General features: G+C 36.8%; 2 protein-coding genes across 2 annotated transcripts; both read left to right on the top strand.

Moving 5' to 3' along the window:
• The first annotated feature begins 9495 nt into the window (after window positions 1-9495).
• On the top strand, window positions 9496-13231 carry LOC306771717 (uncharacterized protein). The gene is made up of 6 exons (XM_079261002.1): window positions 9496-10545; window positions 12109-12224; window positions 12366-12437; window positions 12530-12584; window positions 12675-12711; window positions 12820-13231. Exons 1-6 carry the CDS (start codon window positions 9738-9740, stop codon window positions 12839-12841), a joined length of 1110 nt encoding a protein of 369 aa, XP_079117128.1. The 5' UTR covers window positions 9496-9737; the 3' UTR covers window positions 12842-13231.
• Window positions 13232-18625: 5394 nt separating this feature from the next.
• Window positions 18626-25100, top strand: LOC306771401 (uncharacterized protein; the record flags this gene model as incomplete). Its single annotated transcript, XM_079260568.1, has 15 exons — window positions 18626-18680; window positions 18936-18968; window positions 19059-19235; window positions 19351-19502; window positions 19601-19690; window positions 20426-20492; window positions 20999-21168; window positions 22966-22975; window positions 23100-23276; window positions 23509-23663; window positions 23750-23839; window positions 24448-24489; window positions 24604-24676; window positions 24773-24930; window positions 25068-25100. 15 exons carry the CDS (start codon window positions 18626-18628, stop codon window positions 25098-25100), a joined length of 1482 nt encoding a protein of 493 aa, XP_079116694.1.
• Window positions 25101-25479: the final 379 nt, after the last annotated feature.

Here is a 25479-nt window from a genome sequence, read left to right as displayed (position 1 = left end):
GTGAAATAACGATTCCTAACATGTACGCAGATGTGAAACAAGGCATAGCAACATCACTTAAATCAGCAGCTAGAGTCGCCCTTACCTGTGACTGTTGGACATCCAGAGCGACGGAATCATACCTCACCATTACAGCTCACTACATAGACAACGAGTGGAATTTAATGTGGCATGTTCTCCAGACTAGAGCTGTTGAATCCAGCCACACTGCGAGTCATTTACGTGACTTACTGTTTGAAGCAATTGGAGAATGGGACCTGACAGACAAAGAGCCAGCTCTTGTAACGGACAATGCTGCAAATATTGTGCGTGCTGTGGATATGATGGGCCTTATGCATGTCGGCTGTTTCGCACAAATACTCAACTTAGCTTCACAAGCAGCCCTCAAAGTCCCCGCAGTGGCACGCCTGCTAGGTAGAGTAAGGCGCATCGCATCATTTTTTCATCGTAGCACCACAGCAAGTCACAAGCTTAAAGACAAGCAAAGGTTACTGGGCCTTCCTCTGCATAAGCTGGTCATTGACGTTGTGACACGCTGGAATAGCTCACTGGAAATGCTTGACCGTTTTCTGGAGCAGCAACCAGCAATCTCAGCAGCTCTGCTGTCACCTGAAGTACGCAGGAATGAAAAGGATCTCTGCACTCTGACAGAGGCTGACATAACAGTTGCTGAAGATGTGGTGAAAGCTCTACAGCCACTGAAAGCAGCAACACTGGTCATGTCTGAGGAAAAAAACACCCACTCTATCAGTCATTGCACCTCTGCAGGCACAGCTGCTGGACCAGATGACCTGTAGACCTTGTGACTCCACAGTGATAAAAGAACTCAAGACTGCTGCATATGACAACTTAAGCTCAAGGTATGGCTTTATATCTGTCTTGCTGTGTATAATACGTACATAAATTTATGTAAATGTACATATTATTGTATTATCAATGTTATGAGATATATGTAATTTAAATATATTTAATTTTTTTACAGATATGTCACTATGAAGGACATGCTGTATTTATCGTCAGCTTTTGATCCTCGCTTCAAGACCCTTCCTTTCCTGTCCGATATTGCTCGAGATGACACATTCAACAGACTGATGACTGAAGCTGCTGATGGGGAGCAAGTGGAGTCAGAGACATCTGATGTAAGTTACATGACAAGTACAGAAGTATAAATAATTGGTTCCTCTTGAGTGATGACTTTTTTAAACACCTGTATCTGAATATAAATTATAAACCATTTTATGGCAGAAATATTTAACAGTTGACTTCCACAGTGGGTACCTTATTAATTTTACAATTAAGTTTATTCTGAATGTTTTTTGTCTTTCAACAGGAAGAATCTGCTGTTGGTGACCCAGTTGAGGAAACGCCACCTGTACAACAGAAAGAGACTTCCCTTGAGCCTGCCGAGGAGGAGTGTTGCCCACAGAAGAGGCAAAAGAAATCTACTGCACTGATGTTTCTTCTTGGATCAGCCTACAAGCCAAACGACTCTGCATCACTCAAAACTCTTGCTGATAAGGCACAGGAAGAAGTGAAAAAATACAGGGAAGTACCACATATTCCACTTTCTGAAAATCCATTACAGTGGTGGAAGATGCATGCTGAGGAATATCCTCTTTTGGCTCGTCAAGCAAAGCGGTACCTATGTGTACCTGGGATCAGTGTCCCATCCAAAAGAGTGTTCTCAACTGCTGGCGATATTGTTACAGCAAAAAGGAGCTGCCTCACTTCACAGCATGTAGATCAACTACTTTTCTTGCAAAAAAATCTTCAAGTACTCAAGATTAATTGAGAAAGCATACACATGTGGAAGGTTTAAGTTTCATGGACAGTTTGAGTTCCATGCCACAAAGTTTACAAGTTTTTCATAAACATGTTTGCTATATGCAATAGCTTTTTCCAAATATATTTTGTACACTGTTTGATTTTTGATTGTGTCAATGCAGTGATGACCAAAATAAGACAAGAGGGAGTTCAGAGTTCAGGATAAAAAAATCTTTAAAGGCAATATAGAATTTTACTTGAAGGCCTAAATGTTTTTTGTGTCTTTTTTGTTATATTTACAAAAGACCTGACTTATTGTTGCACTTTAAACAATTCAGAATATTTTAAATTCTGTTTGTTTCCTTATAATTACTATTATTTATTTGTGTGGTTGTATTTCTTATGATAAAGTTACTTTTGTTTTGCAGCCACTGGAACATTTGCACAAAAAACTTTGTGTGCCTGTGAAAGGAATGTGAAAGCTATTAGTTTACAGTGCATTTTTGCTACTTTATTTACACAGCCTGCCCTGTGGTTGGAATAAATTTGATAACTATTGTTTTTGGTCAGGTCATGTTCAATAAAGCATACATGATTCAAGTAACTGCACTGGGTGCAATTATTAATGTAAATATTCCTATTTTTACTAAGGCACCAAGTTAAAGCTAGAAGTTTCTACTATTTGCAGCATTGTTTTTTTCTGGGAATGTTTTCCATATGCAAGTAAAAAATCAATCATTCTGAATCGCGAATCGTGAATCGAATTGTGAATCGTGAATCGAATCGATTTGGGCCCTCATGAATCGAATCGAATCGATTTTGAAAATTTGAATCGATACCCAGCCCTAATTGGAATATTTGCAGGACAACTTCTTAACAGCTAAAGAGTTGGCTGGTCGAATAGAGTCATTTAACTATGGTTACAATGAGAGGAGAAATCGGCCACCCACAGTTAAGTTATTTGATGGAAGTAATGACTTGGGCCTGAATGCCATACAATCCTGGTGTTTACTGCGCAACTTGCCATTGATATTTGGTGACACAGTTCAGAGAGATGATGAGTACTGGCACCTTTTGATACTACTACTACAAATAGTAAACATTGTTTTTTCTCCTGTTGTAACAGAGGGTATGACTATCTTTCTGAAACAAATTATTATTGAACATCATCTGCTGTTTAAGCGTCTCTTTCCTACTAAAAATCTCTTGCCTAAACATCATTTCATGACCCATTATCCTCGATGTATCAGGAATATTGGACCAGCTCTGCACATGTGGTGTATGCGTTATGAGACAAAGCATAATTTTTTCAAGACTCAACTCAAGAGTTTTAAAAATATCTCTAAGACACTGGCTAGAAAGCACCAAAAATATATGGCTTTGCATTGGGAGTCTTTTGCTCAGGGCAGATTGATTGTTGGTCCAGGAAAGATTGTGCAACTGGTTGATATGAAGAAAGGAAGTGAAATTGCTGCTAAATTAGACATTCCAGTGTCTGATAGTGTTTTGTCGCCCTGGCTCAGTTGTGTGTGTTGAAGTAACTAACGAGATGCCAGACTTTTGTAAAATCAGAACGGTTACTGTGAAAGATGATAAAGTTATACCTCCTTGTTTAGGTGTAGAAACAATTTTGTTTTGATGAACATTACCACACATTTAAAGTTGCATTAAAACCATCTCAGCCACTTAGTGTTAGATGTTCAAGAGTTACTGTACTTCAAACCACTAGATGTGCAGATGGCGTACAACCCAGAAGATTCTTCTGTTTTCATTGTTCCCTATTGCCATCTAATGCAACCCTGATCAGTAGTTTCAGTGTTTTAGAAAATGTAAATTGAAACTTTTAAGGTATGTTCTTAATGTAAAAAAATGTTTACTTGTTTTAAATGCACTGTAACCTAGGAAGCAGGATGAGACGGAGCAAGATGACCAAATGATGTAACTGTTTTGAAAAGTTTTTTTTTTTTTTGTCATTTTATTTCTAAAGTCCATCTTGAGAACTCGAAAATGCATATGTTCAAAAAGGCTGCCGGTCATTTACTGGGCTTTTTACAGGAAAATGCTTTCTGGTTATCTGGCTTAGATCATCCTGCTTCTGTATGTATGCCTCTTAAAAGTGTGTTATGTGTCAGTATTATGCCTAAAAGGTTTAAAAACAGTTACTGATTAAAATTTGTACTTCACCATTTTTACAAGTATGGTTAATCAGGTGTATTTTCACTTGGCAATTAAGTTACTGTAATTTTTTTTTGGTGACTTAATTGTTTATCAGGAAGAAAGATAATAAGATGTTTGTCCCAAGTTAAAAATGGCCTTAATAAGGGTGAACTTGACATTTTCTTTCATTTAGCAGTATAAAGAGAGTTTTTGTAAAGACATAGTCTTTTAAGTGCAGTTTATTTCTTTTTTTCTACTGCATTTGTCAAAATACTTTTGCAACATTGTAGTGAGGAAACTACTCATTCAATGCAGAGTTCCATTCCATTTTTTTTTTTTGTTTTTGTCTGAAAGTATTTATCCACATTAGAAAAATCACAAAAAATATATTGGTTAGCTCTGGAGTATGCTAAAACATAGTATTCTACTGAAATTAGCTGGATGTGAAGTAAATACATGAGTAATTACTTGTAACACTATTAAGAATAGGTTTAAAATAGACACTAGGGTAATTTAATTGATAGAGTTACATGGATTTTACACTTTATGGGGAGTAAATAAAACAAATGAGTTAATTTTTTTAAACAAAAGATTTGGTGTATTTTTAAAACAACACTATGGGTGTTACTATTCTTGTAGAGTAGAAGTTTATTAACAATAGGAAGTGTTTATCAAGTTTTACTCTAGAAGTCAAAGCAACTCTTTTAAGAGTTAAACTGACACTGAAAGTTTAACACTTTCTTCCGTGTAACTTTAACACTGTACAGGGCAGGACCATATGTTCACTGACTTACTGTTAAAATAGACTCTTTAAGTGTTGTTCCAACACTGCTGACTTTCTCTATGTGGCTCCTATAGGCCAATTTCAGTTCTAAATATTGATTACCGTATATTTACAACAATATTAGCTAAAAGACTTGAATTGATCATTCCTGAAGTAACAGACACAGACCAATCGGGTTTTGTCTGTAATAGACAAACTCATGATAATATAAGGCGAGCCCTTCATCTTTTTAACAAAATGAAAAATAAAGAATCAATAGCTGTCAGTCTTGATGCTGAAAAAGCATTTGATTCTGTTGGATGGGACTACTTATATTTAGCTTTGAACAGATTTGGTTTTAATAGCAATATAATTAGATGCATACGATCTTTGTATGATTCTCCATCCGCCAGAATCAAAATCAATGGCGGTCTCTCTGACATAGTACACCTAGAGAGAGGTTGCCGCCAAGGCTGCCCGCTCAGTGCGACGTTCTTTGCCCTCTTTATAGAACCTTTAGCTCAGGCAATCAGAGAACATAAGGACATCTCAGGTATCATTATAGGAGACACAGAACACAAGGCCTGTTTGTATGCCAACGATGTTCTTCTTACATTATCTAACCCCAGTGTAAGTCTGCCCAATCTCCTGTCTTTGCTAAAAGAATTTGGTACATATTCAGGGTACAAGCTAAATTTACAAAAAACCCAGGTTATTTCATTCAATTATAAACCATCTTTAGAAACTCAAAAAATATCTAAATTTAATTGGAAAAATAATAAAATTAAATATTTAGGTGTCCAAATTCCAAAAGATTTATCACAATTATTTGAAGAAAATTATACAATTTTGACTTCAAATATTAAAGCCGATTTACAGTGTTGGTCTCTGCTGCCAATGAATATGTACAATAGAATTGACATAATAAAAATGAATGTATTACCGCGAATTCTTTACCTGTTTCAAGCACTCTCAATTTCAGTTTCCTCTAAGCAATTCAATGACTGGGATAGAATGATTTCAGATTTTATTTGGGGAAAACGAAAACCAAGAATAAAATTTCAAACATTACAATTACGAAAGGAGGAAGGCGGATTAGCCTTGCCATGTCTAGAAAATTATTACAGAGCAGCACAGCTGCGGATACTTATGTGTTGGTGTGACCCATCATTTGAGGCCAAGTGGAAAGAAATGGACCAATCCTATTTTGACACTCCTCTTCAGTCCATGCTTGGTGACAGACCTCTTCTTAAAAAATATTTAACTTCACAATTATTACCCATTTGGATAGTTGTACCAATAAACACTTGGTTTAAAATACTTAAGGACAGCGACACTGAGAGGAGTGCCAAATTTTTACGATGGCCAGCCTATGATTCTGATTTTTTGCCCTCAAAGATAGATACTGGTTTTACACAGTGGTCACAAAAAGGTATCACAGGATATTGGGCTATCTCAGAAAAAAATGTTCTAAAAAGCTTCTCACAACTTTCAGAGACATACAGTCTGGAAAAGCATGATCTATACAGATATTTTCAGTTACGGCATTATTTTGATAAGAACGTTAAGCTCCCAAAGAAAGAAGAAGTAGGACTTGTTAAGATTTTCTTGAAATCTTGCAAAGGTAAGACTCCAAAGAAGCAAATGTCAAAGCTGTACACTTGTTTACAATCTTTAAAAAAACATTCAACTATATATATTAAAAAAGCTTGGGAAAAAGAAATTGATGTGATAATTTCTGAAGATGACTGGTTAAATATGTGTAAAGTTGCCATGACTACTTCCTCTTCTAATCTTTGGAGAGAGTTTACATGGAAAAACATTGTACGTTTCTTTATACCACCTTATATTACAAGTAAACAATGTAAAGATCCAGATAAAGCTTATTGTTGGAGAAACTGTGGAAATGCTTGTGCAGGACACTTTCATGTTTTTTGGGACTGTGCCAAGATCGCACCCTACTGGGCAAAAGTTCTAAAAGAAATTAAGAACATACTTGGGCTGGACTTGCCATACGACTTTATAATCATATATTTAGGCAATGTACCTCAAAAACTAAAGAAGTCGGACAAGTACTTGTTATCAATACTGTTGGCAGGGGCAAAGAAAGCCATAACACGCAAATGGTTACAAGAAGATGTCCCCTCTACACTAGACTGGATACAAATTGTTTCTGAAATTTATGACATGGAAAGACTGACATTCTCTTTAAGGTTGGCCGCGGAAAAATGTAAAAAATATTGGGAAAAATGGGACAGTTACACGAAAAAAAGGACTTTGTGATGGACTTCTTTGGAAGAAGGGAAGAAAGAAAAAAGAAGAGAGGGAAAAAGAGGAAGAGGGAAAGAAGAAAGAGAAAAGGGGAAAAAAAAAAGAAAGGGGGAAAGAAAGGGAAAGGAAAGAAAGAGAAAGGTATATGTATAAAACCAATTACAATGTTCATGCCTTGCCTGAATGTCTAGATGTACCCTGTATGCTCTGTGTTTTTGTGTTCATTTATTATGTAGTGGTCTGCATTTTTGTTTTGATCTGTTTAAAATTTAAAAATGTCACTTTTAAAAATAAAGTTTAAAAAAAAAAAAACACTGCTGACTTTACTATGTATATTGTTGTTCATGGGTAAACAATAGCAGAGATTAACTTTTTTTTTGTAGTTTACACACTGAGAAGTTTGGCATTAGAGCGAATGTATACTTTTATTATAACAATAATGCCTTGACATGTTTATATTCTTTCAGTCTTAGCTGGTTTTAAGCAATAGTTTTAATTTTTCTTTCTAAAGAAATTTGAACATTTTTGTCAATACTTTGTCAACTTTTTTTATTTTCAAACCAGTCCACAGATCTGACTTGTTTAAGAAAATTGTTAGTGTTACTTAACCTGTGAAAAGTGCCTACTTTAAATTACCTGGAAACTATTACTGAAAAGTACTTAAAGGAAGTACAAGCAAACTTGACAGAAAAGATGGACTGTGTTAGAGAATTAAGGCGTTCATAACAAATACTGTCATGCTCTGAATAGTACTTTGTATGTGCAAATACAGTTTTTATGATGTAAATCTTTTAATAAATTGTTGCGCATACTATATTTTCTTTCACACATTACAGACTTTTTGTTTCTATTCTGTTTGTTCATAAATCTAAATAATTTTCACAAGCTGGAAGACCGCTGACTCACCCGTGCGACTGCTGACAAACTGGAAATGGTTCTGTTGACAATGATGGCTCAGTCAGCTGCAGATGCTTTTGTGTTTTATGCTACTTTTAGAAAGAGCTGTTTTCCCACTGCCAGTTTTCATGCTTGGTTAAGAAACCAGTCACTGCTTCTGCACATAATATTTCCTGTACCATAGATATGTCCTTTCATCCAGCTTGCACATCAGTGCGTCAGACGATTGTCATTGTAATGATAGTTTGGCAATCTGACGGCAGGAAACTTTTTTTTTTTTTTTTCCCCAACATAAAACTTTTTTAAGGTGACATGGAAGTTACAATATGTCATTGTCCTCACGATCAGTAAAAAAAACTAAGAGCCTGAAGGCGAAAGGACGGTGTGTTATTAGGAACAAGAACATATTTTTAGATGGGACCAGTCAGGTAGGCTTAGTTGAAAGTAGTTTTGGCATTAAATCTAAATTATAAACGTAACATAGGAGCACAACACTTGACTATATTGTGGTCAGATCTGTTCCGGAGGGAGCAAAAGGTGAATGGTGCCAAGTTTCAGAGTGCCTGAGCTCGATTGAAGGTCACATAGTGGAGCAAGCCATTGAAGGAGCCTTCACTCTAAATAGTCAGCTGAGCCACCTGTCAATTGCAGGCAGCAGCCGTTCTCACTGAGCGGCACTGTCATCAGTTTCTGCCTTGCAGCCGTCTCACTGCATGGTCGCTGTATGTACAAGTGTATTTCTATGCAGCTTTAAGTATTTCAAACATCCTCTAATACTGAAGAATGTAATTCTGTCATGGCTGGTTCCTAATGGTTTCACTTTGGAAAAAAAAGAATCAAGAGATAATGTTGTTTGCTTAAATATATGAGCTGTAGAATGGCCATACATTCACACACCACCATCCTATCGATTTCCTTCTATTTGCATCTAATTCATACATCATCCTGACATGCACTTCTCCGCGTCTGGATTTCTGTCTGAGAACTATTAGTTTGAGGCCGTGATCATTTTATAAGCCACCTTTAAAGGATGGGTCATTTAGCTTTGTATGACCAACAGCTCATAATATTTTGTATCCTGTTCAGTAAGGCTGTTATTCCGGTTGATTTGTATGCACCTCCAGGAGTGGAGAGGATGGAACTCCAATTATTTTATTTGGTATAATCAACTTAAAGTAAAGGGATACATAGACATGATCTGCTTTTCTTTTGTTCAAGAACTTGCATATCATTCATTTTCAGGATTTTTATTTTAACTATTTACTTTTTATGTGATTTAGATTTTTTATTTGTTTCATATCTGGTTTAGGAATTGAACTTTGCGTAACATTACAAATGTATTAATACAGCAATGAAGCATTAAATGTTCTTAAAATTTTACAATTCGATATCCTTAATCTTTGGAATTTATTTTTCTAATTCAACCCTCTCTTCACTGTTAATTTCACATGTTCTCTGACCTCCTTTACCCAACCCCCTGCAGTTCCTAACCCCCCCCAGTCTACTATATGCACACGCCCACTCCTCTAATACACTGATGTTAAGGACATCAGGAGCATTCTTCCCAGACATGTGCCTCTGTCACTCATGTGCATGCAGCTGAACAACCACGCCACACATTGCATTTCCACTGTGTCCTCTGTGTTCCCAGCACAAGGCTGGCACATTGCTCTCTGTCCTGTTCAAAACAGCCCTCCTCTCCCTGTCTCTCCTGCTTGGACCTGCAAATAACCCTGAATTAGCTGCAACTTCATACAGTTTTTCCTGAAGATTTTATGGATTTTAAGCGCTGAAAAACAATCAGTGCTTTTGGTTTTTAGGCACAAGAATTTAGCAAAAAAGAGCAGAAACTTTCCCAGCTCTGCAGCTGTATCAGCGTTCCACGATGGCACCTGTGAGAGGCTGGATGGTCGGACTCCTGCTGGTGCTGCTCTGCCCGTCTCAGGCCCCGCTCTCTGGTTTAGTAAGTGGCCAGGATGTGGTGAAAGCGGACGAAGAGCTCTATGGCAGACATGCTGAAGAGATCGTGGCTGACGAGGATGAAACTGCTGATGGGGGTGATGGCGCTGAAGAAGATGAAGAGGTAGCAGAGACTGATGAAGAAGAGGATGAGGAGGAAGCAGTTGCAGAAGAAGAGGCAACTGTTGAAGAGGATGAAGCTGTAGAAGAAGAGAGTGATGAAGAGGAGGAAGCTGAAGAGGAACAGGAGGTTGCTGATGAAGAAGAGGCAGAGGAAGAAGAGGATGCTGCTGATGAGGAAGAGGAAGCAGAGGATGATGAGGCTGAAGAGGAAGAAAGTGAAGCTGCAGAGGAGGAGGAAGAGGAAGATGCAGCAGAGGAAGATGAGGACACTGCTGATGAAGAGGAATCAGATGAAGATGATGCTGCAGAAGAAGAGAAAGCAACAGAGGAAGAGGAGGATGCTGAAGGGGAAGAGGAAGCAGGTGAAGATGAAGCTGGAGAGGAAGAGGCAGACCAGGAAAATGAAGATGCTGATGAAACGGAGGAAGAAGAGGCTGATGACAGTGCTGTAGATGAAGATGAGGAGGAGGCTGCAGAAGAAGATGAAGACGAAGCCAAAGACGAACATGACGAGGAAGAGGAGGACCATTCTGAAGAAGAGGAAGGAGCTGAAGAAGAGGAGGAAGAAGTAGAGGATCCTGCTGCTGAAGATGACTCTGAAGAAGAGGAAGGTATAGCTCCACTTTAAATACACTGACATTTTGTGTGAAGCACTTCATTCACCAATAAGATGCTAAATTATGCAGCAGCTCACCATAAATAATAAAACCACAGAAAAGAAAGTCTTCTTATTAGGATGAGTACTAAGAGCTCAGTTGCCTTGTAGCTCAGCTTGACTTGCTGCAGCTACTTTAGGAACACTGTCATACATTTCAGTCCTAAAATAGAGCAGCTTATCTGTGTGGAAGCTGGCACCACGCAGGATCCCAACCATTCATTGTTGAGTCATTGTAGCTGCTGTTCATGTTAAAGTGTCCATCACATAGAAATCACATGAAAAAAAGTCAGATGTTGGTTCAACAGAAAGTTGTATATCTTGGGAAACTGGTGTTGCTTTCATTCATTCAGCCTGTGTGTACTCAAAACTGGCCGAGAATTAAGGTCTGTCTGTGTTGAACAGTTTTGTCTACGGTCAGGTTTGGACAAAGTGTGACCATGCAAGATGCTGGCAGAAAACTTCAGATGGGTTGCTGAAAGTTGAGTATGAAAAGTGACTGTAGTGTGACACATACAAAAGCAAAAGGGTGAGTAGGTAAGGTGGTCATGACGCCCATGGACTCACTTTCCTTGTTACTCCAGTAGAAGTAAAAGTTAAACCCTTGCCCGTATGCTGGATTATAAACATAGACACTAAACACAGAGTTAAGGGAAAAACAGTGTTGCAATATGTAGGTTGGAATTCAGAAAGACAAATATGAGTACGTTGAGATCAATGTGAACAGTCTTAGCACTTATCCAGACAGTTAAGATTGTCATTTCACCTTTTACAAGTTCATAGAAATGAAATGAAAAATTAAATAAATACTTTATTAAACCCCAAAGGGAAATTCAATGAAAGTCTCCAACTCAGTTTCTCTGAGACTGGAAGATGTAAAACTCTGGTATTTTCTATCGTTTTCTCCACCAGTGATTTACACAATGTTTTTATTGATTTCTCAGACTTCTCATGCAACGTTTTGTGAGTCACAGTTAAAACCAATTTTGTGAGACATTTCAACATTCATACTAATGTTGATTATGCAAGGGACAGACAGCTTTACATTTAAATGTAATTCCATACTGGAATCCATAGATTTAGGTTTAAAAGTTTATCTATCTGTAATCTATTTTTTTTTCATAATGTTTCAAACTATCTGATGTTTGGTTTGAAACAAAAAGAAAAAAATATGAGAACATTACCGTATGTGTCTGTCTGACCAAGTTTAGGAAACTGTTACTGTTGCGTCCTGTAGCTTTATTTATATGCACTTATGAAATATCTTTACGTTCAACCATTGATTCTGTTGCTCCATTAAAGAAGAACGTTTCCAAATCTTCTGGAATGATCTCTGTATTACTGCCTTAAAAGAAACTTGCATAAAACAGGAAATATTCCTTCGGATGAATGCTACTTCGCCTGGAAGCTGTCAGCGCTTTGGTCAGGTTGGCAAAATGTCAGAGGGCTGTCTAACAGTGTAATCCCTCAACACTCAGCAGCAGCAATGATTTAATGAACTCTTCTTTGCTCATTTCAGATGAACCTGAAAGTGAGGACACAACAGAAACGCTTGGCTCAGCTGGGGAGGATGCAGGCAGTGACACGCAGCAGTTCCACTCTGGCTCTTTGTGTAGTGTTTGCACTATATGTGAGGTACAGATAATAGCATATTAAATAGTAAATTTCACTTTATTCCTATTTACTCTCGGCGTGAAAATAGTACACAGTCATTACTCACCAATATGTGTTCAATTTCCTTTTTTTCCTTTCCTTTTTTTTTTTTTTTTTTTGAAGCATTGCTCTAAAAACTGCAATCATTGCCCCTGTGAGGAGGGGGATGAATCAGATCACTGTAAGGAATGTGAAGTGAGTATTTTCTCTGCATGAATTTCAGGTAATGGACAATTCATTTTTTAAAACAATATCCTTGTCTTACTTTCTTTATTCGTGTTTTCTAGGGCTGCTCATCCTGCTACATTTGCCCTATACTGTGTGACACAGTTTGCACACCAGGTATGGAGCGATACTTATTGCTCATACTGTTTTTGCACCGCTGTTTGTTGGATTGGACTTGATTTTGGTATTTATTTTTCTGCAACTTAGGTGGCTTTGTTGATGAGCTGACTGGATCCCTCTTTCAGTAAGATTTTCCACTTTTCGCATCACACTCATGTTTGTAAGAAAGCGAAAGCACTGATTTTACTGATGTTGTGCTGGGTTTAGTCATGCAGCTTATTTTGTTTTGCAGGTCTGTTGCTTCTCTACTCTGAGTGGGCTGGAGACTCTTTTTACACCAAAGTCTGGCTTCCTTAAGATGCTGCTCTTTGGACTGCTGCTGTGTCAGCAGCTTCACATTCATCAAGAGTTAGCCTCTGCTCCTAGTTTATGTTTTAAGAATCTCTTATATAATCTTTTACACTAGGATTTGATTCATTTTTGTAGGGATTATTTGTAAAAACATCCTTTATTTTAGTTTAAATGTGTATTTTCATCTCATGATGGCAGAAATGTAAGTCAATAAACCTGAAAGATTGAAATGAAGCTGACAGAAGTAACATGGAAATGTATATGATCTCAGGCAAAATCCAAGCTAATGTCTAACATGTTCATACATACTCTGTGATTACAGGCAAATTATCAAATAAATGTTTCCCTTTCTGTAAAAAGGTGTGAGGTTGCTCATCTTTATGCTTGTAGCAAAGGTCTCGGTTCTTCACACAATGATCTTGAGCTGCTTGTGGCTCTTCAGCCCTTCTGCAGTGGCTTGAAAGGAAAATAGCGTAATTTTTCAAAGAAATATAATTGACACTCTTGGACAACCTTTATTTGTGCCCAGAAGTCAGTGTCAAGCTTGTGTTAAAAAAAAAAAGATTGTCCCGCTTGATAGGACTGGTAGAGCAACAGAGGACGCGAGGCCAACTCAGCTTCTTTGAAAACTTTTTGAAGTTTCAGCAGGTTGAAAACCTTAAAGAAAAGAAATTAAATAGGAAAAATTAGAAAATAGTTTTTACCTCATTGTTTTTACCTCATTTATATATTTCTATTTATATTTTTAACTGTGTATTTATTTCTGTATGTGTTTTTATAAACTTTTTAAATAGAAAGCATAAAAATTTTAGTCATGAAATCAGATTGATTTTAATTCTGTCTTAATATATAATAATGTTTTTATCTAATTTAAATTTTTAATTGTTTAACGTTTTAAACTTAAATTCAAGCAATTTTTTAGCCATTCATGCATTACATGCTCTTAGCTTAAACAGAGTATTTATATATTTCACTTTACATTTGATTTTAACTTCAGGTCTTTTACCATCTTTTTTTAAAATATTTACAATGTTTACAAATCATATTTACAATGTTTTTAGCTCGTACCGTTTTAACTACTGTACTTAAGTTACTAAAGATACATATTTATAACTAGCCAAACTAAACATAGCCTCTCCCACTCTATCAGGCAAATAATGTTGCTGGCTGTGACCCACAAACAATTTACCCATGGCATCACAGGCCTTTAGTTTCTTATAAATAACTTAACTTTTAACTTTTTAACTTAAAAAGACTTTTAGAATCAAGTTCACTCAATGTATTATTTCAAAAATAGACTTTAAATGAAAACTCCAAACTCACCAGCCATGTCTCTGTGCTCACCCAAGTATTCATTGGTGTTTACAGACACACCTGGTTTCTCTTACTTATTAGTGATTGGGAGCATTCAGAGCCAGCTAACCTTCTGTTGGAGCTCCATCTGGTTGCCATAAGGGCTCACTACACTATATGTTTTAAGGTGAGATGGTGTAGACAGGTGACAGGTGAGAAATGGTGTAGACAGTTAAAAGATAAAGAAAAGGGTGTTTTAATGAAGAGACATCTTCTTTGCCATGACAGTCAGTGAACATAAAAAAAAGGGCACTGAAAGACAGAATGAAGACAGAGCATTTGCTGAAAAAACTGGAAAAGAGACAAAAAAAAAGTCCATGTACAAAGGAAGAATAATAGTAATAATAATAATAATAATAGTAATAATAATAGTAGTGTTTATGGCTCTAAACTGTGCAAATAGGACAGGTGGTAAAAATGACTCATGTTTATAAAAGGGATTGCAGCCCCTTACCTATAATTATGAGTTTTGTAAAAAGTTTTATTTTTCCTTTTTTAGTGATATTAGCACAATACATGATGCAATGTTATCCTAACATGTGCAGAAGCATCTATTTATAACTCGGGTAGATACTTTACTTCATGATGTCATTGGTAACGTGTGCCCCATGACAAGCACAGAAAAGGCTGAGTGTTCTTAATTGATACCTTTAAAGTCAATATGTAATTCAGAAAATTGGAATGAAGACATAAAATGTTGCTTGGATGTGTCTACTTCTTTAGAAGATTATTACATAACAACATTTCTTTCCTTTTTTCCCCAGAGGCCACAAATAGCACATTGCAGCATAAAGTTTGGAAAGAGATTTTTTTTTTATTATTTTGCACAATGAAACAAACAAATTATATTTACAACTTCCTCTTTAGGTTTTGTTTATTTTTCAGCAGCTCTGAGAATCATTGCGTGTTTGTATTATTGTATTATATTGGTTTTTTTAAAACAAGACTGTACAAAAGAAGATCAGTCCTATACACCCAGTATCTGCTGAATTGGGTTGTTTTTTCAGTTTAACACATGATCACAAGATGTGTGATAATTTTACATTAAGATGTCAAAATTCCTGCCTCTCATCAAATAACCACGGGGAATGGCTCCAGCTCTGCCTGTGACTTTCAAACGAGATCCAGGATGGAAGTAATGCCATGATCTGAAAGTATTACAAAAAGAAATTCCATTTAGTTTCATTCTGTTTGACTAAGCGCTGACTTTCTACCCCACATGTAAAGAAATAACAAAACAAAAGAAGAATGAAACAAAAACAAACTTTGATGGGGATAAACCTTCTTCAGAACAGGACCCATCAGGGTCCTGTGTCGGGTAAAAACAAAACCTCGGAAAGAAAGAAGAAGAAATGTTTTCAGTGTCACTGAATAAACAGAGACAGTCAGGGAAGATTTGACCCTTTAAATATGGAAATACTGGAAAGACCTAATAAACTAATAAACAGTGCTGCAACAATACGTATCTATCTTTTGGTTGCTTGCATAAAACCTTTCACTTTCAGAACAACAAACTTGAGAAAAAGGATAAACTTTTCCTTCTCCAAAGAGGAATAAAAAAAAAAAGAAGTTTTCGTGGTATAAAGCATGTTGGGGGACTTTTTAAGATCTTCTCCTGCACCGCTTTGATTTTTTTCTAAGCCCGTCTTTTCAATAAATCTTGTAACTCCCTCACTGATCTGTGCACAGCTTTGATTTGATTTTTTTTTAAGGTAAGGGACAAACATTACTGCTAATGAGGTATGGTGATACGTGCGTGAGCTGAAGGACAGAAAACAGGTTCATTTAGCACAATGATGCCTGTATAAACAAAGGAGCAATTATATCAAAACAAATCAGGTATAATGACACGCAGCCTTGTGGCAAGAGAAATTAGTCTTTCCTGATGCATCAGTGACTCGTGACATGTATCAATATTGACATAAATTGATTACTCTTAGTGCAGTTTAGTGCAAATTTTCACCTACTAAGTTCCTAAAGCCATGGAAATAATATAATAAAACTTTATTTAAATGCACAAATTTGACAAAGTGATCAACATGGTAGTGCATAATGTTAAATTGACATAAAACAATAAAATAAATAGACATTATGATTGTGTTGTTTAACACCATAAACACATGTAATGGACTATCCAGGGTTTATCCTCCTACATAGCCCCTGGAAAAGACTCCATAAATCAGGGGTTGGCAAATATGGTCCTGAAAAGCCACTGTGCTGGTGGTTTTAGATGTTTCCCTGCTCTAAACACACCTGATTCAAATTAAATGGATCCAGCAGCCGATCAAGTTTTGCTCAGTGAATCAATCATTTGAATAAGATTTGTTTAAACATCTAAAACTAGCAGGATTATGAATCCTTTAATAAACCCTCTGAAACTGAGAAGATAAATACATATTTTAATTGGCATTTCCAGACTGTGCTAAATAAATCTGTGGTCTGCTAAAAGAACTAAAAGAGTTGATAACTACCAACAAAGTTAATGTATTTAAGCTCTTTAACCACATGACCAACGACTCCCCTGACACTATTTGGAACCTGCATGAAGAGGTTGACCTCACACTAAAATTTCCTTAAACCTCTGGAGTAATGAAAGTATGGCTGAATAAGAGGAACCGCCAACAACTCAACTTAAAACAAAAACATCTTAAAACAAATTGGTTGATGATTTTGTATGTGTTATTATTCTGTTGCATTTTTACCTTTTGTGCCTTTTAAATCGCCCCTCCAGGACAAATAAAGGTTTTTTAATTGAATCAAAACACCAGAAAATCCACCTGGAACTGAAGATTTCTTCTTAATGACTAATAACCTTTGTTTAGTCTACATAAAACCCAGAGTGAGAGTAACAAAAGAGGACTGATGGGAAGAAGGATGGGGGCCCGTTGTTCTGAAAGTCTGACATGTGACGTCCCAACAAGGTTAAATGTCTGTCATTTTGCATAGGGCTTGAAAAAAAAAAAGTACAAATGTGTATTCAAACTGGTTTCTGAACTATAACAGGTAAAACAACACTGGTATAAAATATTGTAAACTCTTTACCAAGGCTTTGAAAGAAATTTTACGTTTAGTATCTCAACTATAATCAAGTGACACAAAGCATTGTGCCCCAGTTAAGCAGACTGGAGTCAACTCTAACTAGGATTTGAGAACATTATCTAAGTGCTTAGTTTGGTTGATCCCAGTGTTCATCATCCATCCATCCCTCCATCCATTCCTCCCTCCCAGCAGTCATTGGGCAAAGGCAGGGTACACCCTGGACAGGTCGCTAATCCATCACAGCAGTGTTCATTAATTAATTATTTTACAATGTTGTGCACTTGTGCAGTAAGATTACTAGCACGAGAAAGGATGCATCATCCTGCTTCCATCCTCAGGATCCAGATTTCTACCACATATATGGTTTTCTATTAAAAAAAAACTTGTTTCTGTGTCAAGTTAATTTGCCATTTTATTAATCACTTTGAAAGTGTTCACAGTTGGATATTTGAAAAGAAAAAACCCTCAAAAATACTACTTTTGCTTACATTACAGGTACTTGTGGGACTGAAGGCTTAACCAGGTTAGTCATGCCACTCTTGTTGTGAATCAAAATAAGTATACCACTGTTTACTGATATTGATTTCAATCAATCAAATTGGCTGATGGAGACACAGACTCCACCAGGTAGAATTACAGAGTCAACTGGCTTTTTCCTGACTATCTCTCATTCACAAATATGAATGGTTTTGTGAACATAGTGGCATCACAAGTGTCCATGATGCAGATACCACATTTAACTGGCGTGTAGGTCCATGAAAGTCAAGTTTAAAACGGGTACAATTCAGCTAAAGAGTACTGAGATCTCATGGATCAGAACTGCATTATCATCATCAGAGACAAGTTGGTCTCTATTTTTTATATACATGCAAATTAAACAAGTGACACTGTTTTTAAATGGTCAATTTCAATGGTAATATTACATGTCACCTCCAAACTGGTTCAATGTTGTATACACACAGGGTGCTCCTCCCAGTTCATAACTTTTCAAGTCTATATAATTACCCTAAAACAGACCTTTAACACTTACCTCATCGGTGAAGACATTTGGAGTTGGATGTACTTTTTAAGGTGACTCTTAAAACTAACAAACCATTCTTTAGGGCTTGGACATTCGAGTCTTGGATGTTGAAGTAAAAACAAGTTCATTATTTTATCGAGACTTTAGGCAAAAGCTAAAAGCAGAATTCCATTTGAATTTAACTGGGCAGCAACTACAATAGCTTAATTATGAAACGTATGGGAGAGATTTTACTTAGGATAAAACCAAGCTGGTTTTTCAAAGACAAAAGTTTTAACCTTTTTGAATAAAATGTAAAAACTTGTGATTGACAAATTTTCTTGTCCTCTTCAAGATGGGCTTCCTTTCCGTAGTGCTGTGGCTGAGTTTGGGGTTGATCGTAAAAGATGGTAAGTACTTAAATTGTTTAAAACTCTAAGTTAGCTAAATTATCATTGATTGTGGGTTTTTTTTTTTTATGTTTTGTTTTGTTAATTCTGTGTCTACTTTTGTCTATATATATATATATATTTTTTTTGGGACTGGGTGGATTAGAAGATAGCAAGGACAGAATATATAAATCAATTGCAGCTTTAGAGTAAAATGCATTTTCTGCAGGATGCGAATGATCAGCACAGCTCATGTTTATTATATTTCTTTTCCAGCTGCTGCGAGTGACTGGTGCTACACTGGTTGTGGTAAATAAGATGGCATATTTGATGTTTTGTAACAGTTGCATCACATCTACCATGCATTCATGGCGAGATTGTGTTACCTATCCTTTACAGAGCACACACCGACTCACTGGAAAGAGATGTCGGGATCTTTTTGTGGAGAAAGTAAACAGTCTCCAATAAATATCAACACCAGTGTGGTTAGGACTGACACGAAGCTGCTTGATTTTACCTTTGTGAATTTTTCTGACAAGGACGTCATCGAGTCCATCACAAACAATGGTCATACAGGTACAACAAGCTGACATTGGGCCACAGCTGCCCCTGCAACTGAAGTGGAAAAAAAGGCCATTCCTGTAATTCAGATGTGTGATGTGACACACCTCTCCATCTTTTTCCATCATAGTGAAATGCATCTTGAAAGCAAATGCAGTTGAAGTGAGCGGAGGTGGGCTCAATGGAACATATTCTACCATTCAGTTTCACTTCCACTGGGGGGATACAGAGCATCATCCAGGTTCTGAGCACACAGTTAATGGAGAAAGATATCCAATGGAGGTACAGTGGCATCGCTCCTTTTTCTCTCAATGTGTGTCCTCATTCATAATGTTTAAAGTGTTTACTTTAAGTGCCTTGATCACTGTAATCTCTTGTAGATGCATGTTGTCAGTCTGAAGAAAGGTCTTACTGCAGATGAAGCTCAAGAGAGACCAGATGGAATTGCTGTGCTTGGGTTTTTCATAAACGTATGTAAAATCTATCTCATGTGACAATTGTTCTTTCAAACATTATTGCCCACAGGGAATATGAATCAGTGCTGGCCCAATAAAACATGACCACCAAATAAAGGTAACACACACTAATATGTCTTTGGACAGCCTTTAGCTGTGATTACAGCAGCAGATTAAGCTTTTGCAGTGTCATCAGATTTATTTCCATCCAGTGCGGCATTCATTTTTCTGATCTGTCATTGATGATGACCATTGCATAGAGCTTTAAACACTCAAGGTTTGGACAATGTGGTGGTGACTCTGGAACAGGGTAAATCTGGACTTATCAGAACACATGAACTTCTTCCATTGCTACTGAGTCCAGTCTTTATGCTCCCCAGCAAAATGAGGCCTTCTTCTCTGCTCAGCCTCACTGATTAGTTGTTTCCTTATGGCTACAAAGCTGTTCAGTCCCAAACCCATGGTCTTCCTTAACCTCCTTTTAGTAATTTCTGCAATCTTCTTAAAATGTTTTCTGTTTTATGCATGCCAATGATTTGACCCTTCATAAAAAACACCACTTATTTCACAACCCTAAGATTTGTCTTTTGACATAGTTTTTAAATAAATTAGAAGCAATCCATTGAATCAGTTGGGATTAAACAACTTTTCCGACTGGAGGTTTGTACGTATTTGCGTACGTATTAAATGCAATAAATGTAATTTGTAAATCAGCATGGTTTAAAGAGTGTTTTTCTTTACTCCTCAAAGGCAACAGAAGATGGGCATATGTCTGAAGCATGGGAGACGCTAACATCTTACCTGGGAAATATCAGTGGTAGGATGGGATCCTTACTTTTGCACTTTTAGAAAAAAACAGTTTGCAGTACTTGACCTTACAATGAACCTGGAGTAAAATATGTTGAGATAGTTGGTGACGGCAGATATCATGCTCACTGCCTTTCTCTTTTCCTTCCAAAAAGCACAACATGCACACTGAAAGCCAATTAGGCCCAGAGACAATAACCATGAAGTGCCCACGCTCTTCATAATCGAGCCAATGTTTTGTAAAGACAACAGCACATATACAACCACAAGGTGTTGCAGGTTATACAACTTTGTGCTGCTTTCATGGCACTTTTGAGAAATCTTGAACTGATCGCTTCCACTTCTTCACATTTTTAAGTAAAGATCATAAAAGTTTGATACTATTAAGTAAACAGGAAAATATTTGATAAGTAAGAAATGCTTATCTGTCGTCGTCAAAACAAATACCAGGATATTTTCTACAAACCACATGACTGTCATTTGATTTTTTTTCTTTTAATGTTCCTTCTTTCACAGAGATCGATAAAACGGTGGAAGTTAATAAAAAAATCTCTATCAGTGACCTGATTGGACATGTAAACCTCTCAAAGTTTTATCGATACATGGGTTCCCTGACAACTCCAAACTGCAGTGAAGCAGTCGTGTGGACCGTCTTTCACGAGCCAATCAGTGTAAAGAGTGATGTGGTGAGTTTTTTTTTTTAATTTTAAAACATGTCATGTTTAATAAATATACAAAACATGATGTTTGACACGTTAGTCTGAGCCATGCAAAATATTCTTTTCTTCCTATAATAAGTTATTTAACAAGCCCAAAAAAGCTGAAAAACAGAAATGCTGGGTAGGAAGTTAGTTATTTCAGTATGTCCCATCCATCTTTATCAGTAGTTAACAGTGGAACCAGTATATGACCTGTGATGAGTGGAATCTCAGACAAACTGAGATACAGTTGCAGTCTAATGTGTATGCAGGTTAGCGCCATCAGATACTATAGACAAGTAACAGGAGATAGTGGTACCTGCTGGTTCATTAATTACTGCACGCTTCTTTTATTTTCTGTTGACTACAGCAGCAAACAATGTTGACTAAGTCTGGAGAACTGGAAAAAAAACAAAAAAACAAACAGATAAACAAGTCTTTTGAATGTTGAAGGAAGATAATCTTTAGTTTCATCTTATCTGCTTGACAGCCAGCAGAGGTTTGACAAATTAGGTGCACATTCCCCTAGTTTGTGCCATAACTCGTGGCTTGTCATGGCCATGACTCTTTGGTTAACAGGTGCACAAACTGTGTATGTTCAAATCTGAAAAAGAAACTGCACGCAATGTGGGCGAAATTGTCAAGCATGTAGAAAAAGACAAATAAAAAGAAAAGAAAGAAATTGATGATTTGTCCTGGCTGTGAAACACTGGAGCAGCTCTTTTAATCTATTTTTGTTAGCATAAGGAAAGGTGGCTGAGGGTTTCCCCATCTAGCCTATAGATATTTTAGGGACTTGAGGACAGCAAACAACGTTGTTATTTGTGGCGTACGGTTAGATGTGCTCCAGAAGAATGGAGCACAAGGCACTGTTCATCTGATCATGCAATTCCTATACAAATAGACTGGAGGCTCGGTTCATATTGGCAGTAAGTCAGACTCGTCTCCAGTGGCTGAGGCCATTGAATTTGACCAACTGTGCCAGGAATAGTGGTCAAATATCAAAATAGTTCAACCACCGGCTTATCTGTGGCTATAAGGTGTCTTGCCAGGCTGTGATGATTGTCCTGGTTTCCATTTTACTGTTAGACAAAGGTTGTACGATCATTTTATTATCTGTTACATCAAGATTCACTCAGAGTTGCAGCAGAACATTTGGATAAAAGCCTTCTGAAGTTTTATTGTCACAAAAATCTAAGCTTGAATTGTACAAACACAATGATTAGAGGTATGCATGGAGGAATAAGACTAAAATTTTAGCTGAAAGAACAATCTTTTTAACATGTGGCTGATGTTGGAATCTCATTCAGCTCTTGTTTTGTAACCAGTGGAACCAGAAAGTTGCATAAACAAAAGGAATTCTACAGAAATCTGCATCATAACATCAAACCTGCATGTGAACAGATAAAACTTGGAATCCAAAAGGACAATGACCCCAAATCCACATTGCAATTGATTAAAAGTGGAAACATATAGACCAGAGTTCAACCAGAAGGTTGTTCACAGCTACACAATTTCTACTATGTGTATTTATATTCTAAAACCTGTATTTATTAGGAAATGCCCCCAAAATTAAATCAATCTTGTTTTTTTTCTATAGATTAATGTTGTAAATCATTCAGCCAATGGAAAAAAAGAATACTTCAAAATAATCCCAGACCAGTCCGGACTGCCTTATTAGTATTGCTGTGATGAGTTAATGTAATCCATCAACAACTGTGAATAGATCAGTCATTTTTTGACTCTACATTTTCTAATTCACATTCCTGATCTTTTCATGTTTAGATCATTCATGGTGTTACGATGAAAGCTGTGGTATGTATTCTCTAACTTGTGTATGTTGGAGATGTTCAAAGCGATGATGTTATCAGGACTGAGCTTCAGAAACGGTTTTTAGCATTTTACTTCTCCTACATCAGATAACAGTCCATCCAAGTGGCATCTTCTTCCCGACTCTCACTGTGGTGGTGAACATCAGTCTCCCATCAACATTGACAAAGGCAGCGTGGAGATGGATGAAAGTCTTAATGCTTTCAAATTTACAAACTTTGACAACAAGCATGCTATCAGTTACATGATCAACACCGGTCACACAGGTTTGGATGTTTTCTTTCACACAGCATTGGTTGATGTTGCAGTGGGTGATGGAGATGTGGCTGAGGTTACATGATCTAAATGTGCAGAGTGGAAAAGAAATTCAAGCTTAAATCTATTGTCACAGCACAATTAGCCGTCAAGTTTTCAGAAGAATTCTTTATGGTGGAAATCTAAAAAGATTTAATTATTTTATTCCTTTTTTTTCTTCTAACCATCTTCCTGAACATCCAGTTAAGTGTGTATTGAAGGATGATTTGGTGGAGGTTTCTGGGGGAGGCTTGGGACATGACTACTTCACACTGCAGTTTCACTTTCACTGGGGAAATGAATCACAGGATTCTGAGGGTTCAGAGCACACCGTGGATTTTAAAAGATACCCAATGGAGGTAGCTGCAAACACACAATTTCTGCATTTAAAGCTTTGCTTTCTGATGGCCTTGGGCTTTAAATATAGATTTCTACATGTCTCTAGGTGCACATTGTACACAAGAGGAAGGATTTAACGCTGGATGAGGCGTTGATGACTCCTGATGGACTGGCAGTGCTGGGATTCTTTATCGAGGTAACAATAACCCTCAATGGAAATTTAACCAACAAACAACTAGCTCAATTCTTAAGTAACTCAAATATTCAAAATGAAAAATGATTGGAAGAAAAGTTAGGAGGCAGATGACATCACCTCCTTGGGCCGTCACATGACATCTGCAACATATAGTTCATCGCACGCATGGTCTGTTAGGAGAGAAATCTAGACAGTAAATCTAAAAGAAAATCTCACCTCTACAGTATACAGGACATACTATTCTTTCAGTGATCTGATTTGTACTGTGGTTGATGCTGGTATCAAGTTTGCTAATGAGGATTCTTGTATGGAGGGAAAGAGAAATTCCACAAACATGCAAAGCAAAATGTTCCTTGTATGGGATAAAGACGTTTCAGAATCTTTTTACTGATTGCTGTGCATTATGCTATTTTACATTAAGTCTCTACCATTATGTTCGTTCATTAGTTTATAATTGACATGGATTTTTTTTTTTTTTTTAATTTATAGATAATTAAACTTCCTTTTATCAACTGGATGAACACTGCACTAGAAAAAAAAAAGCAAAAACAAGAAAAGAAATAACTTGACAAAGAAAACTTAGTGTATTCTTAATGTCCTTATTTCAGGCTGAACAAACAAGCAATGGCCACTCAGATTCAGATGAAACAGTAAGTCCTTTCTTTTCTTTGTTACTCAAATATTCAAGTTTGACATTTCCACTGATTTTACCAGAACATGGAATAATCAATACTCTTAAATATTCACCACAGTTGTCTCTGTAGGCACACCGCACATCATCGAACAGGGAAGCTTGGCAAAAACTAACCAACTACCTCTCGACTATCGAAGATATTGGTGAGCAAACTTGTTTTCTTTAATATAAATATTAAAAAATATTGGGTAAGAATACAATTATATTGATATACCTTCTGCATTTTTGGTTTAATGTAGACTCTGAAGTTAAAGTCACCAATGAGATCTCCATTGATGACTTGCTTGGTAGCGTGAAGTCATACTACCGCTACAGTGGCTCCCTTACAACCCCTTCATGCAACGAAGCTGTGGTTTGGACAGTTTTTGAGGAATCTGTAAAGGTGGACCATGACCTGGTATGTGCCAATCATTATGTACTATCATCACTATTAAATACATTAAACAGGCAGTGTTCAAACCTTAATCTCTGTCTTAACAAACTGAGAATAAAGTTAGAGCAGTTCAAATGTAATTTTTTAACTTTGGATAACAGATAGTGGTTCTCCAGGACTGGAATGCAGCGTAAGCACTCAGCAGCAAACTGTTCCTTATCATTTCCCCTGTTCTTTTTAAAGGCCAACACACACACACACACACACACACACACACACACACACACACACACACACACACACACACACACATACAGCAGTCTGACATGATGATTACACTAACAGACAGTTTCAGATTTAATGATGCTACACTTGTTTTGGGAGTACTGTTATGCAAACATGGTAGCGCATGACTGACATTCGAAAGACTTCAAATGACACAATGTCTGACACAATATCTCTTAATCCTCTTTGGTATGTTTTAAGAGTTTACAGAAATATAAATTGCTGCGGCAGTAGTAATAGTAAAAGTAACTCAACAAGTCAGTATTTGGCGTATTTAAAATATTTTAT

This window comes from Telmatherina bonti (assembly GCF_933228915.1).
Source record: "Telmatherina bonti genome assembly, chromosome: 21".
NCBI lineage: Eukaryota > Metazoa > Chordata > Actinopteri > Atheriniformes > Telmatherinidae > Telmatherina > Telmatherina bonti.
This window is presented reverse-complemented; position numbering and strand designations above follow the sequence as displayed.

Excerpts from the sequence above, each read along its gene's own strand:
- LOC306771717 (XM_079261002.1), top strand. The coding sequence starts at position 9,738 with ATGGCACCTGTGAGAGGCTGGATGGTCGGACTCCTGCTGGTGCTGCTC. Across the intron at positions 12,585-12,674 it reads TGACACAGTTTGCACACCAG|GTGGCTTTGTTGATGAGCTG; the intron begins GTATGGAGCGAT and ends TCTGCAACTTAG. Across the intron at positions 12,712-12,819 it reads CTGACTGGATCCCTCTTTCA|GTCTGTTGCTTCTCTACTCT; the intron begins GTAAGATTTTCC and ends TTTGTTTTGCAG.